The sequence below is a fragment of the Callithrix jacchus genome, chromosome 7 (assembly GCF_049354715.1).
Source record: "Callithrix jacchus isolate 240 chromosome 7, calJac240_pri, whole genome shotgun sequence".
NCBI classification, from domain to species: Eukaryota; Metazoa; Chordata; class Mammalia; order Primates; family Cebidae; genus Callithrix; species Callithrix jacchus.
The window spans coordinates 11,779,614-11,795,511 of record NC_133508.1 but is presented as its reverse complement, the minus strand read 5'-3'; the positions used below and the strand labels follow the sequence as shown (position 1 = coordinate 11,795,511).

Below are 15,898 nucleotides of genomic sequence, written 5' to 3'. Positions count from 1 at the left end.
TCATCACATGGGACCCTACAGGATTGGGCCTGGGGTGTGTGGGACTCAGGAAGGAGCAGGTGTGGCTGTCAGGAGACCCCTTTCCAGCACAACTCCAGGGCCCAGGGCTGGCTTTGTTCTGGGCAGCCATGGGCTCAGCTCTTCCCCAAAGAATTGGGTTGGACCCCAACCTCTGAGCAGTGGACATCAGAGAGGTGACAGAGGACAGATGACAGGCACTCATGGCTTCTCAGTGTTGGAAGAGAAAGGTCCTCAGAGTGAACTGCCCAGGCAGACATGACTTAGAAACATGCAGTTGCTCAGTCCACTCAGCTCAGACCAGCCTCTGAGTGACGGGCTTCTCCCTGTGGCACCTGGCCCACTTGCCATAGGTACAGGGCATGGTGTGTGCCCAGCAAGCCTGTCCCCCACCAAGCTCCCACAGATGAGGGCGCTCGGCCACAGACAAAAGCCATGGTTCTGCGAGGTTCTGGCATCCACAGGGAAGCCTGTTGGATTCCCCAAAGGTGGAATCCACGCCATGGTGGGATGGGAACTGTGCTTCTGTTGGAGCACAGACTCACAGGGTGTGAAACATGGAGACTGGAGGCGGCAGGGCAAGGTCATGTGTGCTCCTACTACACCACTTGCTACTCACATATGTGTATGCATACTTGCAGACACACACCATATACATGCACACACCCCACACATGCACACATACGCAAATAGCAGACATGCACACATACTTACATGACACATGCAGGTGAACCTACCCATGCCACACATGTGCACATACCACACATGTCACTCATGGACACCTACCTGTGCACACACCACACACATGCCACACGTGCACACATACACCCATGACACATGTATACATGAACGCACACATGTCACACACATGTACGCACACCACACATGCTACACACCTGTGCACAGCACACACACATACACCCATGACACATGTGCATGTGAACCAACACATGCCACATACCACACATGCCACACATGCATACCTGTGCAGACACACATGCACACATACACCCATGACACGTGCATGTGAACCCACACATGCCACATATGTGCACACACCAAACATACCACACATGCACACCTGTGCACACAGACAGCACACATGCACACATACACCCATGACACATGTACATGGCACACACACACACACACACACACACCCCTCTTTTTCTACCTTCCAGTGCATCTGGATTGCAAATGGATAAGGCTGCACCGGCAGTGAATGCTGTGGGGAGCTGTGAAGGGAGGGCAGATTCATTTGTGGATTTGTCTTTCTATGAAAATAACTAAAATAAACTGCATCACACAAAGCGGGGCAACTAGTTCACTGGTTGAAAATGAGGCTTCTCAAGCTTCTCAAGAGCATTGTAACTATTGTAAATAATGTAAAGTTATTGTTAGCTCTAAGTTTCTACCCATTAGCGGAAGGCTCTGAGAGCTAATGCTCACAGCCCAAGGCAGCTTGGCTGCCAGGACAGAGCCTGAGAGTCTTCCAGAAAGTCTTGGCCTCCTCAGGCCCCCTCTTCTCCTAACTGCCCAGTGTAGGGGTACTTAAGGAAGGGGAGAGGGGAGGAGAAGCTCCTACGTGGGGTGGGTATATCCGTCTCTCAGGAGTCTCGGGGGCAGAGCTGTCACTTTCCCATGCAGCCAGGCAGTTTATTTCTCCAGGTCTTGGCCTCTGGCTGCTACAGAAAGGCAGCTGCTGTGCTCTGTAAGTTATAAACCATTTGCTCCGTGCCCCAAACATCCTCTGGCCCTTGCTGAGGCTTCATTTCTTTTCTCCTAAGGGAGACCAGCTCCAGCCAGGATCCCAGCAGCTCCAGGTGTGGAGGAGGAGGAAACAGTGACTTCCCCTTCCACGTTTCCAGGTACGTCTGTCCACATTCAGGCTCAGCTTGGGGGTGTATGTGCATGCTCCTGGGGTATGTGTGCATGTGTGCTTCTGGGGTATGTGCACTCCTGGGGTGTGTGTATGCAGATGTGTGTGCATGTGTGTGTGTACTCCTGGGATGTGTGTGTGTGTGCTCCTGGGGTGTGTGTGTGTGCACTCCTGAGGTGTGTGTGTGCATATGTATGTGCATGCCTGGGGTGTGTGTATGTGCACTCCTGAGGTGTGTGTTTATGTGCACTCCTGGAGTGTGTGTGGTGTGTGTACGCCTGGGATTGTGTGTGTGCTCCTGGAGTGTGTGTGCATGTGTGTGTGCACTCCTGGGGTGTGTATGTGCACTTCTGGGGTGTGTGTATGTGCACTCCTGAGATGTGTGTGCATGTGTGCATGCCTGGGGTGTGTGTGTGTGCATATGTGTGTGCATGCCTGGGATGTATTTGCACTCCTGAGGTGTGTGTGTATGTGCACTCCTGGAGTGTGTGCATGTGTGTGCACGTGTGTGTGTGTACTCCTGGGGTGTGTGTGTGCACTCCTGGGTGTGTGTATGTGTACTCCTGGAGTGTTTGTGCGTGTGTGTGCACTCCTGGGTTATGTGTGTATGTGCACTCAAGTGTGTGTGCATGTGTGTGTGTACTCCTGGGATGTGTGTGTGTGCTCCTGTGGTGTGTTTGCATGTGTATTTGTGTACTCCTGGGGTGTGCGTGCATGTGCATGTGTGCTCCTGGGGTGTGTGTGTGCATGTGTGTGTGTGCTCCTGGTGTGTGTATGTGTACACACACATGTCTGTGTGTGCTCTTGGAGTGTGTGTATGCACACATGTACAGGTCTGGTGTGTGCTTTTACTTTCTCTATCCCAGGTTTCGGAAGTAGTGATCAATAAATGGACTAATCTGGAAATTTTCCATTTTGGCTCACCAGAGAACAGAAGTGACCTGGGTCAAAGCTTCACTTGAGTCTCAACTCAAGGCTGGGCTGAGCCCTCTCTAGAGCCAGTACACCTTCCTCCTAATTCCCTCCTTCCACGTCTCGAAGAGAAGGGGTCCAAGAGAGGGCATTGACCTTCACTCTGGTCCTGACACTCAAAGGCTGTGATGTGCTTTTATGGAACGACCTCTCTTTACAATGTGGTTAATGATTATGTGGGCTGTTAAGGGGCTGTGTTTCCCAGGTGGATGGCAAAGTGCATAGCATCCCCTGAAGACCCTCCCACCACACCCACCCCAGGGGCACCTCACCTCCTCCTGTCCCATGGCAACAGGCATGTGCTGACCTCTTCCTGGTTGAAAAAGGAGCCAACTGCCAGGTGGTGTTAAAATTTAAGGAGCTGTCCACATGATGTGGAATGTCTCGTCCTCTCTGTTAAATGCCACACAATTTGCTGTGAACCCAGAGGCCAGCTCCTGCAGCCACACACTCCTGGATCCTCACCCCTGCAGTCTGCCTCTGAGACACCGCTCAGATACCTTTCCTAAACCAACCTGTGCCAACCTCAGGACACTGCTTGGGCCCTCTCCAGTTTCATGCACCAGAAATGTTTGCACAGGAAGGCTCCCATCCAGCCTTTTGTTTGTTAAATACGTGTACAACCTGTGTTCTAAGACACTGACCATTGTTCTTTCTGGTTTGGAGGGAAAAACAAAGGAAGGAGAGGAGAGAATAGCCCAAGAAAACCGGTTAATTTCTTGGAATCCCTGGGGTTCTCAGTCCCACAGACTTTACTGACATTTTCCTGTCCTTTAGGTAAGGAAGGGATGCCAGGTGAGGATGAGACAGCAGGTGACGATGGAACTGTAGGTAATGCTAAGATTCCAGGTGATGGTGGGAGTGCAGGTGAGAATGGAACTGAAGGTGAGGCTAAGATTCCAGGTGAGGGTGGGACTGCAGGTGAGGAGGGGACTGCAGGTGAGGCTAAGATTCCAGGTGAGGGTGGGACTGCAGGTGAGGAGGGGACTGCAGGTGAGGCTAAGATTCTAGGTGAGGATGGGACTGCTAGGGAGAATGGGACTGCAGGTTACTGTAGGACTCCAGGTAAGGATAGGACTTCAGATGAAGACAGGATTGTAGGTGGAGACAAGATTCTGGGTGAGGACAGGAGCTCAAATGAGAAGAGGATTACAGAGGAGGACAGAACTGCAGGTGTGGGTGGGACTGCAGGAGAAGATGGGACTCTGTGGCAGAATGAGAACAGAAAACTGTCTACTGTCTCTCCAGGTAAGGCCAAACAGACCCCTCCCCCGGAGACGACTCCAAGTATCTCAGGTTTTGGGGACAGCTGGGGAATCCCTGCACACATGACACAGGGGCCTTTGTGTACTTTGGGGAAGGGAAGCCACTTACTTAGGGTGTCTTCATCCTCTGTATTTGTGGTGCCAGGACTCAGGTGCTTGAAGGGAGCGAGGAAGGTTGACAGTATGCTTACTTTATCTGGAAAGAAAAGAACAGGAAATGCACTTTTGACACGAGGCTTCCGAAAAACTCAGTGATTTTATAAATTCTTATTACTGAAGGTTGGACAAGGGAGGTGGACAGGTCACCTTGGTTTCAGCCATTTCATTCTGGTTCAGTCTTTTACTGACTATCCGACAGCGTTTTATCAAATTCCTCTCTCCACTTAATTTAAAACTCTACAATTTCCTCCTTTCTTCTCTTATTTTGACATTTCCCTTCATCTTGCCCACATCCATTAAAACTTTAAGCAGCTGTCTCCAGGGTGGCGACCTTGCATCTGTTTACAAGATCCTGGGTAGGGCAGAGCCTTCTGTCAAGATCATGTCACAGAGATGAACTAAGACACGTAAAACCATTCCACAATTAAAAGAAAATGGCACAAATAAAACCAAGGCTATCCTTCCCCGTTAGTGCAGAATTTGCTTTCTGGGCTTGACATGCATTAAAAATAAAGGACTTGTCACTTAGCAGGCGTTTGGTAGAAGTAGAGGAGGGGAGGGGGGAGCTAGCGGTGTGGGCAGAGCATGCACAGTAATTCTGGAAACGGCCAAGCATCCTTGATGTGGTGGCTGGAATTCCAGGCCGGCCTCTGCCTGAAGCCTGTGGCCAGGTGAGCAAAGGCCAAGCAGGCCCTGGGTCCCCACCACTCGGTGCAGCATGGCTGTGGAAGCAGATCCAACCAGGAACTGCTGCTTCTCACTAATGAAGTATGCTTTTCTACTCTCACGGTCTCAGCGATTTACTTCATCAACAGGGAGATTAAGAAATGGTGCATTTGAGGTATGATCGAGAGAGATAAAAATGACTAATAAAGGGATCCAAAAGAAAAGTTCCTTATCTTGGAGATTTCCACCACCTAAATTAAACCGCTGCACTCAGGAGTGTTGGTTCACACAGAACTCACTGCACTGCAGAGAAGACTCCAACAGAGATACTGCAAAGACAGCCCCTTGCTCCCAGGCACCCTCCAGTGTGCACAGTTTGCTGTGTGCCATTACAAACCTGGACCACACTGGTTAAGACGCCACAGGTGGAAATACCAGCGTTACTCATCCAACGCAGTGCAGAGCACCACAGAACCATTTCCTGGGGTCCCCGCTGCTTAAGTTGCCAGGGTACTGGCTGTGGGATTGCCTGCTTTGCTATGTGGGATCCTTCCCCCTCCTTTGGAAGCTGTGGACACCCGTGGGCAGGATCTCCCAGGAGGTCACTGAATTTACATCAAACTGTAATAAGGACAGCTCTCTGCAGGTGCCTCACTGTGACACTGTGTACCTGCCCCAAGTGCGATTTCTCAAGAAAACATAACTGCTGGTTTCATTTGCCCTTGGCCCTCAGCTGTCCAGACCTAGCCTGAAACTGGCTCTTTTTCTTTTGAGGCTGAGTCTGTTTTCTCCTTAGCCAAGATGTCCAGAGGCCAGGAGAGTTCACAGTGAAATTCATTCAGGAGCCCGTTAACAGCTGTTGTTTTCAGTAGGGATGGGCAACAGAGAGAACAGTAAATCACTCAGATATAAAATGCCTGTGCCTTCTTTGTTCTACCAAACAAAAATAAACCACCGAAGGTTTGCCCTCCTAAACCCTCGCAGCCCAAGCTAATTTACTACAAGAGAACGAAATATCTTGCTTGAGTTATAATTTCATTAAGGGAGTCCAATAATGTTACACAAAGAGTGTGAAGTTCAAATGATTTAGTCTGGAGGATCTCAAAATGAAATTACATTTTTTAATAAAGTAGGGCTACCAGCCAAACACTCACAAAAATGCACTAAAGTATTTCAAACTTTACCTTAGCAAAATTATAAGATATTTAAGGATTGTTCTAGATCTAGGAAAGTTTTTACTTTCTGATGTTGCTAAATTTATCAAATAAAAATTCAGGACATCTGTTAAAATTGAGTTTTAGATAAACAATAGATAATTTTTTAGTATATAGACATTTCTAGTATTGTATGAGACACATTTTTGTATGTGTGTTTATATATGTATAATATTTATGTATATATATATAGTGTATATGTATATATATAAATATTATATACATATATATACACACATACACACATATATACTTAAAAGACCTTACTCATGGTTTATCTGAAATTCAGTGGAAGACACAGGACTCAACGATCTGGTGGACAGCATAAAACAGTCTAACTTATGTATAATTGGAATTCAATAAAAAGTGGAAAAACTATGAAGGTATGAAATATACTTTAAATAATAGTTTAAAAGTTTTTAATTTTTTAGATATCCAATCACAGATCCAAGTATCTCAATCAAACTTACGTAGAATAAATATGAAGAAGACTGTACCAATGTACAGCCGAGCCAAATTTCTGAAAACAAAGATGGAGAAAACGTTCTCAAAGTCGCCAAACAAGACATCTTACATACAGAGCAACAGCAATAAGAATGACAGAATACAAATTTAAATTATGTCAAAAGACTATCAAAGCTTTAAATACAAGATAATGACAATATATTATAATGACAATGTGTTGTAATGTTTATTGTAAATATTGTATATTTAGAAAACATATGAAAAGAGTAGTGCACACCTTGGGATGCGGTAAATGTGATTATTCTGTTGTAAGTTTCTTTCTTTGATCATGAGGTAGTTGGCTATAAGTTAAACATGCATGCTTTAATCTCTAGATTCGTCACTAAAAATAATGCAAAGAGGTATAGCAAAACATCAACAGAGAAGATAAAATAAAATACTAAAAATGATTGATTCATTGAAAAAGGCACAGAAGGAGAAACAATGAAATAAACAGAAAACAAATTAGCAATATGGTACACTTAAATCCAAATACATCAGTAATTACATCAAATGTAAATGGACTAAGCACTACAATTAAATTGCAGAGATATTCAAATTGTATTTTAAAAACAAAATATATTTTTGATTGCTACAAAAAACCCACTTCAAATATAAAAATGTAGATGGGTTAAAAGTTAAATGATTGAAAAAGATACACCATGCAAATGCTTGTTTTAAGAAAGACGGAATGGCTATGTTCACAATAAATGCAGTTTTCAAAAGATGAAATATTGCCAGGGATTAAGAAAGACATATCAGAAGGATCAAGTCATCAAGATAATATGATCTTTGGTGTTTATACATTCAACAGAGTCTTAAACAACAAGAATAAAAAACTAACAAAATGAAAGGGGGTAGATACCTACAGAATCATAGTTTGAGATTTTAACATTTCTCCCTTAGTTACTGAGAAAACAAGTAGTGAGAAAAAAGCTGTACAGAACAGAAAATTAAAAGAATGCTAACAGCTAACTTGACCTAAACAACATTTATAGAACACTGTATAGAGTATTTGCTGAGATGCACTATATACTACGAAATAAAAAAGGTCTCAATACATTTTATAGGTTTGAAATCATAAAAGTGTGTTTTCTGGTCGCAATATAATTATGTTAAATATATGTAACAAAAAGATATATGGAAAATCTCTATATACTCAGAAATTCAGTATCACCATTGCAAGTGACCCAAGAGTTAAAAGGGAAATCTCAGGAAAATTAAAGCCTCTTTATTCTCAGTGATAAAGTGTAACATATTACAATTTGTGAAACACAGTTAAAGCAATGCTGAGAGACACATTTTAGCTCTCAATTTATGCTTATGTTAGAAAAGAAAAAACATCCAACATTATTTAAGCTTCGTCAGAAGCTAAGAAGGAAAAAAAGAGAGTACATCAAATCCAAAGATATTAGTAGATGAAAGTACTAAAATTAAGAGTAGGAGTCAAAATAGGAAGTGGAAAACAATAGGGGAAAAAACCCCTAATGAAACAAACAAATTGGCTCTTTGAATAGGTTTGATAAGTCTCAAGTTAGATTAATCACAGTAATGGAGAAAAAAAGTCCATGTTATCAAATTAGAAATAAATAAGGGAAGCTTACTACAGTTCCTGCAGTCATTAAATAAGAATATGGGAATAATGTAATCTAGTGTATGCCCGTCAGTGCAAAGCATAGATGCAACAGGAAAATTCTTTGTAAGGCACACACTATGAAAGGCCACTGATGGAGAAGCAGAAAACCAGAAGAGCGTAATATATATTAAGTAAATTTAATTCATAGTAAAAACCATCTCACATATCAACTAGGCTCAGAGAGCTCCCTCTGGTGAAATGCAAGAATTATTAAAAAAGAAATTATATCAATTCTATGCAAAATTTTCTACAAAAATGGAAGAGGGGGGATGACTATCAAAATTATTTAATAAGGCCAATGTTAATCTAAAGCCAAAACCAATCAATGATGTTATAAGAAAAAAAAAAACAACAACTGCAGACCCATGTTCCTCACAAGCAGATGAGCTTCTAACAGAATATTAGCAAATCAAGTTCAGCCCTATATAAAAAGGTTAACGTATCATGAGCCAGTGCAACTTATCCTGGAATGCAAGATTGATTTACAGTTTGAAAATCAATCAGTGTAATTCACAACCTTAACATAATAAAGTGGGAAAAATCATAGTATCTCAATAGATGCAGAAAAAACATTTGAAAAAAGGCATGCCAAACCTCCACACTTATATTTACGAACTATTGCTAAGTTAAAGAAGACCTAAATAAATAGAAACACACACCATTTCACAGAATCAAGATTCAATATTGTTATAATATCGATTTTTCTCTATCTATAGATACAAAACACATTCTTTGTGAAAATTCTCAACACATAAAGGACTAGAGGAAAATTTCCTCAAATCGATAAAGGACATATCACATATCCAAAACTTATAGCTAGTGTTATATCAAATGATGAAAGATGAAATGACTTCCTCGTGGGATTGGGAACAAGGCAGGGATGCCTGCCTTCACCATTCCTATTCAACATTGCATGGGAGGTGCCTAGTTAGTGTCATAAGGCAAGAAAATAAAAGTCATAGATTTTGGAAAGGAAGTAGAACTGACTTTATGTTCATGCATGATCATATACGTAGAATTCCTAAGGAGAGATTAAAATCACTACCAGAGCTAATAAGTGAATTCGGCAAGGTCACAAGACAGAACTCCAATATACAAAAGTCTATGTGCTTCTATGTACTAGTAATGAAAAATTGGAAAATTAAATTAAAAAATAATCCTCTTAGGAGAAAAAGGTATAAAATATCTGGGTATCATTCTAAGAAAAAAAAAAAAAGACATGCCAAACCTCCACACTCACATTTACAAACTATTGCTAAAATAAGTTAAAGAAGACCTAAATAAATAGAAGTATATGCCATTTTCACAGAATCCAAGATTCAATATTGTTACAATATCAACTGTCCCTTAATTTATCTATAGATATGATTCAATCTCAATCAGTACTCTTGTTGAAATTGAAAGATAATTTTAGAGTTTACACGGAAATGCAAAAGTCCCAGAATAGTAGAAACAATATTGATACTGTAGACCAAATACAAATACAATGTAGTAACGGTAAGTTTAGACAAGTACCAGTGGATCAAAAGGGGAAGTACAGGAATAGAATCAAGTCTGTATGATCAATTGATTTGCAACAAAAGTACCAAGGCAAGTTGGTGAAGGAAAGAAAGTCTTTTAAACAAATGATTCTGGGTAAACTAGACAACATATTGAAAAAAATGACTCTGAGCCCTACCTCACATCGTACGTGAAAATGATCACAAAATGGATCACAGACCTAAATGTAAAAGCTAAAACTATAATCTTTTAAGGAGAAAATTGAGGAGATTACTTTCATGGTTTTCATGTAGGCAAGGATTTCTTAGGAGATATAAAGCATGAACCACAAAATAAAAAAATGGCAAATTAGTTTTCATCAAATTTGAAAAATTTCGTTTGCTGAAATATACTGTTGATTAAGCTAAAAGGAATGCATAGACTGGGATGATATATTTACAATCAAGGTGACTGTTTGGTATCCAGAATATAAAAACTCTTGCGACTTAATAATAAAGGATAATAAATCCACTTATAAAAAATGAGCAACCTACTTGAACAGAAACTACACTACGGAAACCATACAAATAGCTAGTAAGTACTTCCAAAATGTCCAACAACATCACAGTTAGAAATGCAAATTAAAACCACAACGAGATACCAATATACATTCTTGGAATGGCTAAAATTAAAAAGACTGCCCAGATGCGGTGGCTTACACCCGTAATCCCAACACTTTGGGAGGCAAAGGCAGGCAGATCACTTGAGCCCAGGAGTTGGAGACCAGCCTAGGCCACATGGTGAAACCCCATCTCTACAAAAAATACAAAAATTAGCTGGGTGTGGTGGTGGGTACCTGTAATCCCAGCTACTTCAAAGAATCACTTGAACTGGGGAGGCAGAGGTTGCAGTGAACTGCGATTGTGCTGCTGTTCTCCAGCCTGGGCTGAGACTCCAACACACACACACACACACACACACACACACACACACTCTCTCTCTCTCTCTCTCACACACACACACACAACTCTCTCTCACACACACACTCACTCTCTCACACACACACACACACACACACAATCCACCTCCACTTCTAGATATTTACCCAAGATAAATGAAATGTATATGTTCACAAAAAGAATCGTGTGAGGATATTTATAGAAACTATTCATCACAGCTTAAAATGGCAGATATCCCAAATGCCCATCAACAGAAAGAAGAACAGATACATTGTGGTGCATTTATATAAAGAATTACTCTTCAGCAAAACAAAATAAAATGAATAAAATATTAAAATTTTATGTTATGATATAGATGGATTTCAAAAGCATTATGTTGAGCAAAAAAATCTGGGCACAAAACAGAATGTGCAGTGTGGTTCCATTCACATGAAGTTCCAGGAGACTGTCAGCACTTTCTGGAGAAGGCAGAGCACAGGCATCTCCGAGGGGTGCTTGCAGGTTGTGGGGAAGAGGCAGAGGCGGGCTTCTGCTGGTGAAATGAGAAGATGCTGTATTTAGACGGGGCATGTGCTACATATGTGCATGCATTCGTCATTGGACTGTAACGTGTGCAGTTTGTATATTTTGCTGTATGTAAATTATACTTCCATTATTAAAAAAATGTTAAAAAGCAAAAATCATGACTGGACAAGAAATAAATGATGCAAAGCAAGCCTCAAATAATTGTTGAATCTATAAAGAAGAAAATTGAGGATGACAGACATTAAATGAAGATCTCTACTAGGAAAGCATATCTGCTTGTGCCTCTACTTATCAGGACTTAGGATTTTCATTTTCTCTTTATTCCCCCTATTTTATAGATGTGAAAGCTCAAATACATTAAAAGAGCCTTAGACATTGCAATAAGAAGAATTACAGTCTCAAAGACGAAGTCCTTTGGAGCCCACTTGGATTTGCACTGAGGCACTGCATCTACATAAAGCGAAGCGGGGAGAGCCAGTAAGGGCCGAACAAGAGCTCCAGAAAGCTTCAAGCTGTGATCAGAACTGTGAGCCTCGGCCCTGAAGGAAATAATGTATACAGTGTTCCATTTCCAAAACAAAATGCCTGAAATTAGCTTAGGTCAGCGAACTACAGAGAAAACAGTATACACGAGGCACCTGCTTGTTGGCCCACCCCCTTAGTTGTCCTCACCCAAACCAAAGTTTAGTCTAAGATGAAAGTTGACTAGCCTGCAAAATAGCTCATCTGTTCTTATCAGCCTGCCCAGCTACTTAGGTCATAAGTCAAATACCTGAAGAGCCCCTGAGCTGACTAGGATTGCAGTGCATTGTGGGCTGCAAAAAAATGCAGCAAGACGGCCCTAAAAAAAGACACCTGCAGCCCGACCAACAACCAATAGGCAATGTTCTGGAAGACTGTGAACCCACAGTGCTCAGCCTTGGAGGAATCGGGGAGGAACCTGCACACTCAGGATAAGTGGCTTGTTGAACCTGTGCTGGGTGTGCCTGCCCATCAGACACCTGGTCTTGCAAGACCATCATTAAAAGTCTCACTTTCACTGTTGTCGGAGTCTCCGAGTTCATTCTTCTGTTTGGATGGCTGAGTTTGTTTTTCAGAGGCCCAACCACACATGCCTAGGTGGTCTCTGAAGCCTCAGTTTACCCAGGATGATTTGAGGGACTGAAAAGATCAGTGTTTTTGGGGTCCACTTTGGGGATGGAAACCCTGTTTTGTTTATAAATAATTTATACAACATTTTTAGCAAAATTGCTAAAAATGATGAAAATTTTAAAAAATCTTTTGGTGCATGATGATATATGAGTTCTCTGGAAACTCATTCATGTGAAATGACATCCCGGCTAGAAATATCAATAAAAATGATAATTTCCAGGATGTCTAAGAATTCGATTTTTTTTTTGGAGACAGGGTCTCACTCTGTCACCCAGGCTGGAGTGGAGTGGTGTGATTTGGGCTCACTGCAGCCTCAATCTCCTTGACTCAAGCAATCCTCCTACCTCAGCCTCCTGAATAGCTGGGACTACAGGTGCCCACCACCATGCCCAGCTAATTTTTATATTTTTTGTAGAGATGGGGTTCTGAGATGTTGTCCAGGCTGGTCTCGAACTCCTGAGCTCAAGCAATCTGCTTTCCTCAGCCTCCCAAAGTGCTGGGATTATAGGTATGAGCCACCATGCCTGGCCAGAATTTGATCTTACACTCTGCTTTCTAAAATGCACCAAATATTTAATAGGATAGGGTATTACAAATACATAAATCGAGCACTTTGGGTCTGTCCTTATTTCAAAAGTTGAAAGTGAGGTTTGCATTTCTGCTTTCCCTTTTGTGGGCCACGTCCATTCCACATTTCGCAAAGCTCTGCGCTCCTGAGCAGTTACATAACCAGGAACAGGGCTGACAGTTGGAGTCCACAGAACTCACTTGACGCCCTTGGGCTGTGATACCTCAGTCTCTGTTACAAGTTCCCTTCTTATGTTCTCCTTTTGCCAAAACACACTCTGACAGATGGCCTCCCTCCGGCCTGACCCACTTTCTTCATAGCTGCAGATTCTAACAGAGTACAGGTACATCTTCAATGGATGCACTTCCGTCTAAACACAAACGCAGATCAGTGTGGACAGGTGGGATGCCCTGGGAAGCAAGAGGATAATTAACCTCCGTGCAGGCAGGAGGAAGGAGTAACGTTGTGGAGGAAAGGCAAGGGGTTCGTCTCAGGTTTTCAGGGACATGGGCTTTAAAACGCCATCTCCAAGCTCCCGTCCTGTGACCAGCACAGGGAGCTCAGGCAGTTTTTAAAGAGATTCTGGGTCTGCACCGAGTTTTGTAAAACACAAGAAGGTTTGATTCTTTTGGTGAATCTCTTCTGGCAATTTCAGAGATGGACATGATTCATGGGTTTGGTCCTGAAAGCATCCAATTAAAAAGGAGCCGGCCTGCCATGTCAGCCACACTCGGATTGTCATGAGCCAAACGGTGTCCTCCAAGAATTCATGCTGAAGTCTAACCCCTGGTCCCTCAGAATGTGACTGTATTTGGAGAGAGTTTCTTTAAGAGGTGACTGTGAAAGGAAATTATACAACTCCTGATTTCCTTCTCAAAGTCCCCAGATTTGCAGGAAGTGATCTCTCTGTGAAAGTGGCAGTAAGCCTCTGGCAGTGATGCGAGCTTCTAGCAGCTGTGCATGTGAAAACATGACTTCCAGTCCCAGGGTTCACAGCAGAGCTATCAACGAGTTGTATGGCCAAATTTGAGCTGTTGTGTGGAATGTGTCCTTTTTTCATGGTTTAATTTCTTTTTTTCTTTGTTGATTAAAATGTGTCTAGTATTTTTTAGTTTTAATTTTTGTGGTACCTAGTATGTGCATCTAGTTTTGGGGCACATGAGATGCTTAGATATAGGCATGTGATGCTTAGATACACATTCCAAGATGTGTGTAATAACAACATCTTGGAAAATGTGGTTTCCATACCCTCAAGCATTATCCTTCGTGTACAAATAATCCAGTTATACTCTTAGCTATTTTAAAATGTACAACTCAATTATTATTAGCTGTATTCACCCTGTTGTGCTATCAAAAACTAGGTCTTCTTCACTCTTTCCAGCTATTATTTTGGTACCCATGAGCCATCAGCACCTTCCGCATCTCATGGTTTAATTTCTAGGACATTTTGTTCTCTTCCCAGCTAGCTTTCCTCAAAGCCAGGGACATTCCTGTGTTGATGCTGGGACTGATGATGGCAGGGTTTTGACAATGACATGGTGCTGTGCACAGCGTCAAAGCCCACCCAGACCATGCCATCTGCAGTGCACTCCAGCTAACAGTTTTTGGAAACAGCGGAAGCACCAACACGCACACACACCAGGTTGTTCTGTGCCCTTCCGGGTGTGAGTGGTGGTCACAGATACAGATGGCCCCTCAAATGATTGATGGGAAAAGTGACTTCTTGCCAGAAAGTGTACTTAAACTAGGAAAATAGTCTAAAGGTGTGTGTTCACACTTCCAAAGGAGAAACTCACAGTTTTCCAAAGGATTGGCCGAGGCTAAGCCAGCTTTTCGAAGTTCTAGACGAGCGCTCTGCCTGGGAGGGGCGTCCTCACCTCAGTGAGCTTTACTTCAGGGTATAATAATCAATAGCACTTGCTTCCACTCAGTCATGCCAGGTTTAGAAGAGAAAGCGCAGGGCCATCCCACTTGTGAATGAAGCTCCCTTGGGAGGCAGGTGGCCTGAAGGCAACCATACTCCCTGATCAGCTTCTGATTCCAAGGCCAAATTCCTCACATCCTACTGGAAGCTCGCCTGATTGTTCTGCAGGATTTCTGAGTCCATCTGCTCAAAACTGGACTAGTATGTCCTGTGAAGAAGTGTATCCTTGTTCTTCTGACCTGTTTAACGCCATCCGCCTGGGGTCCAGCCTCAAGGCTCGAGGGTCACCTCTGCCTGCCTGTCATCCTCATTGCACCTGCTCAATGCCCAGCTTCTCTAGAGGGTCCCTCCTGCTGTTTCTCTGCTACACAGCCTGCTCCTGCCACTTCGGCTCTCATCCGGGCTTTGCAATAATCTCCTATTTATCATGTTCACCAATCTAGTGGTTAACTTGTTGCCAAAGTAACTTTTCTTGAGTGGACGTTGTGCAAAGGCCCAGGAGGGGAGAGGGAGTGACCTTGTGGAATTTCATGTAGATTTGCATGGCCAGTGCTGCGGGCATCAAAGGTGGGCCATGAGTTGGAGAGGTGCAGGTCAGGCTCTGCTGGGCTCCCTACACTGCACGACACCACTGAGAACCAGCCTGGGACCTCAGGAGCATCAGAGGGGCTGAAGCCAGGGCCAGAAATGAGACTTACATTCTGCAAAGACCCCACAGGAACATCTAAGGGGAGGAGCCACTTCCTCTCCCTGCTAAGGAAGAAGGATGCCCCCGACACGGGACTTGCTGTGCACAGGTCATTTGCTCTTCTTCCCTCCCTCCCTCCCTCCTTTCTTTCTTCTTTTTTCTCTCTCTTTCTTCTTTCTTACTCTTTCTGTCTCTCCCTCCCTCCTTCCTTCCTTCCCTCCCTCCCTCCTTTCTTTCCTCTTTTCTACCTCTGTCTCTCCCTCCCTCCCTCCCTCCCTGCCTCCCTCCCT

At 43.2% G+C, this 15,898-nt stretch overlaps 1 protein-coding gene across 1 annotated transcript in view; it reads right to left on the bottom strand.

The window, feature by feature from the left end:
- Positions 1–15,898, bottom strand: part of ADARB2 (adenosine deaminase RNA specific B2 (inactive)) — a 468,076-nt gene that overhangs the window by 153,311 nt on the left and 298,867 nt on the right. The window contains exon 2 of the mRNA XM_035306764.3: positions 4,244–4,330. Coding sequence (XP_035162655.2) covers positions 4,244–4,330 — 87 coding nt within the window. The remainder of the gene's footprint in view (positions 1–4,243; positions 4,331–15,898) is intronic.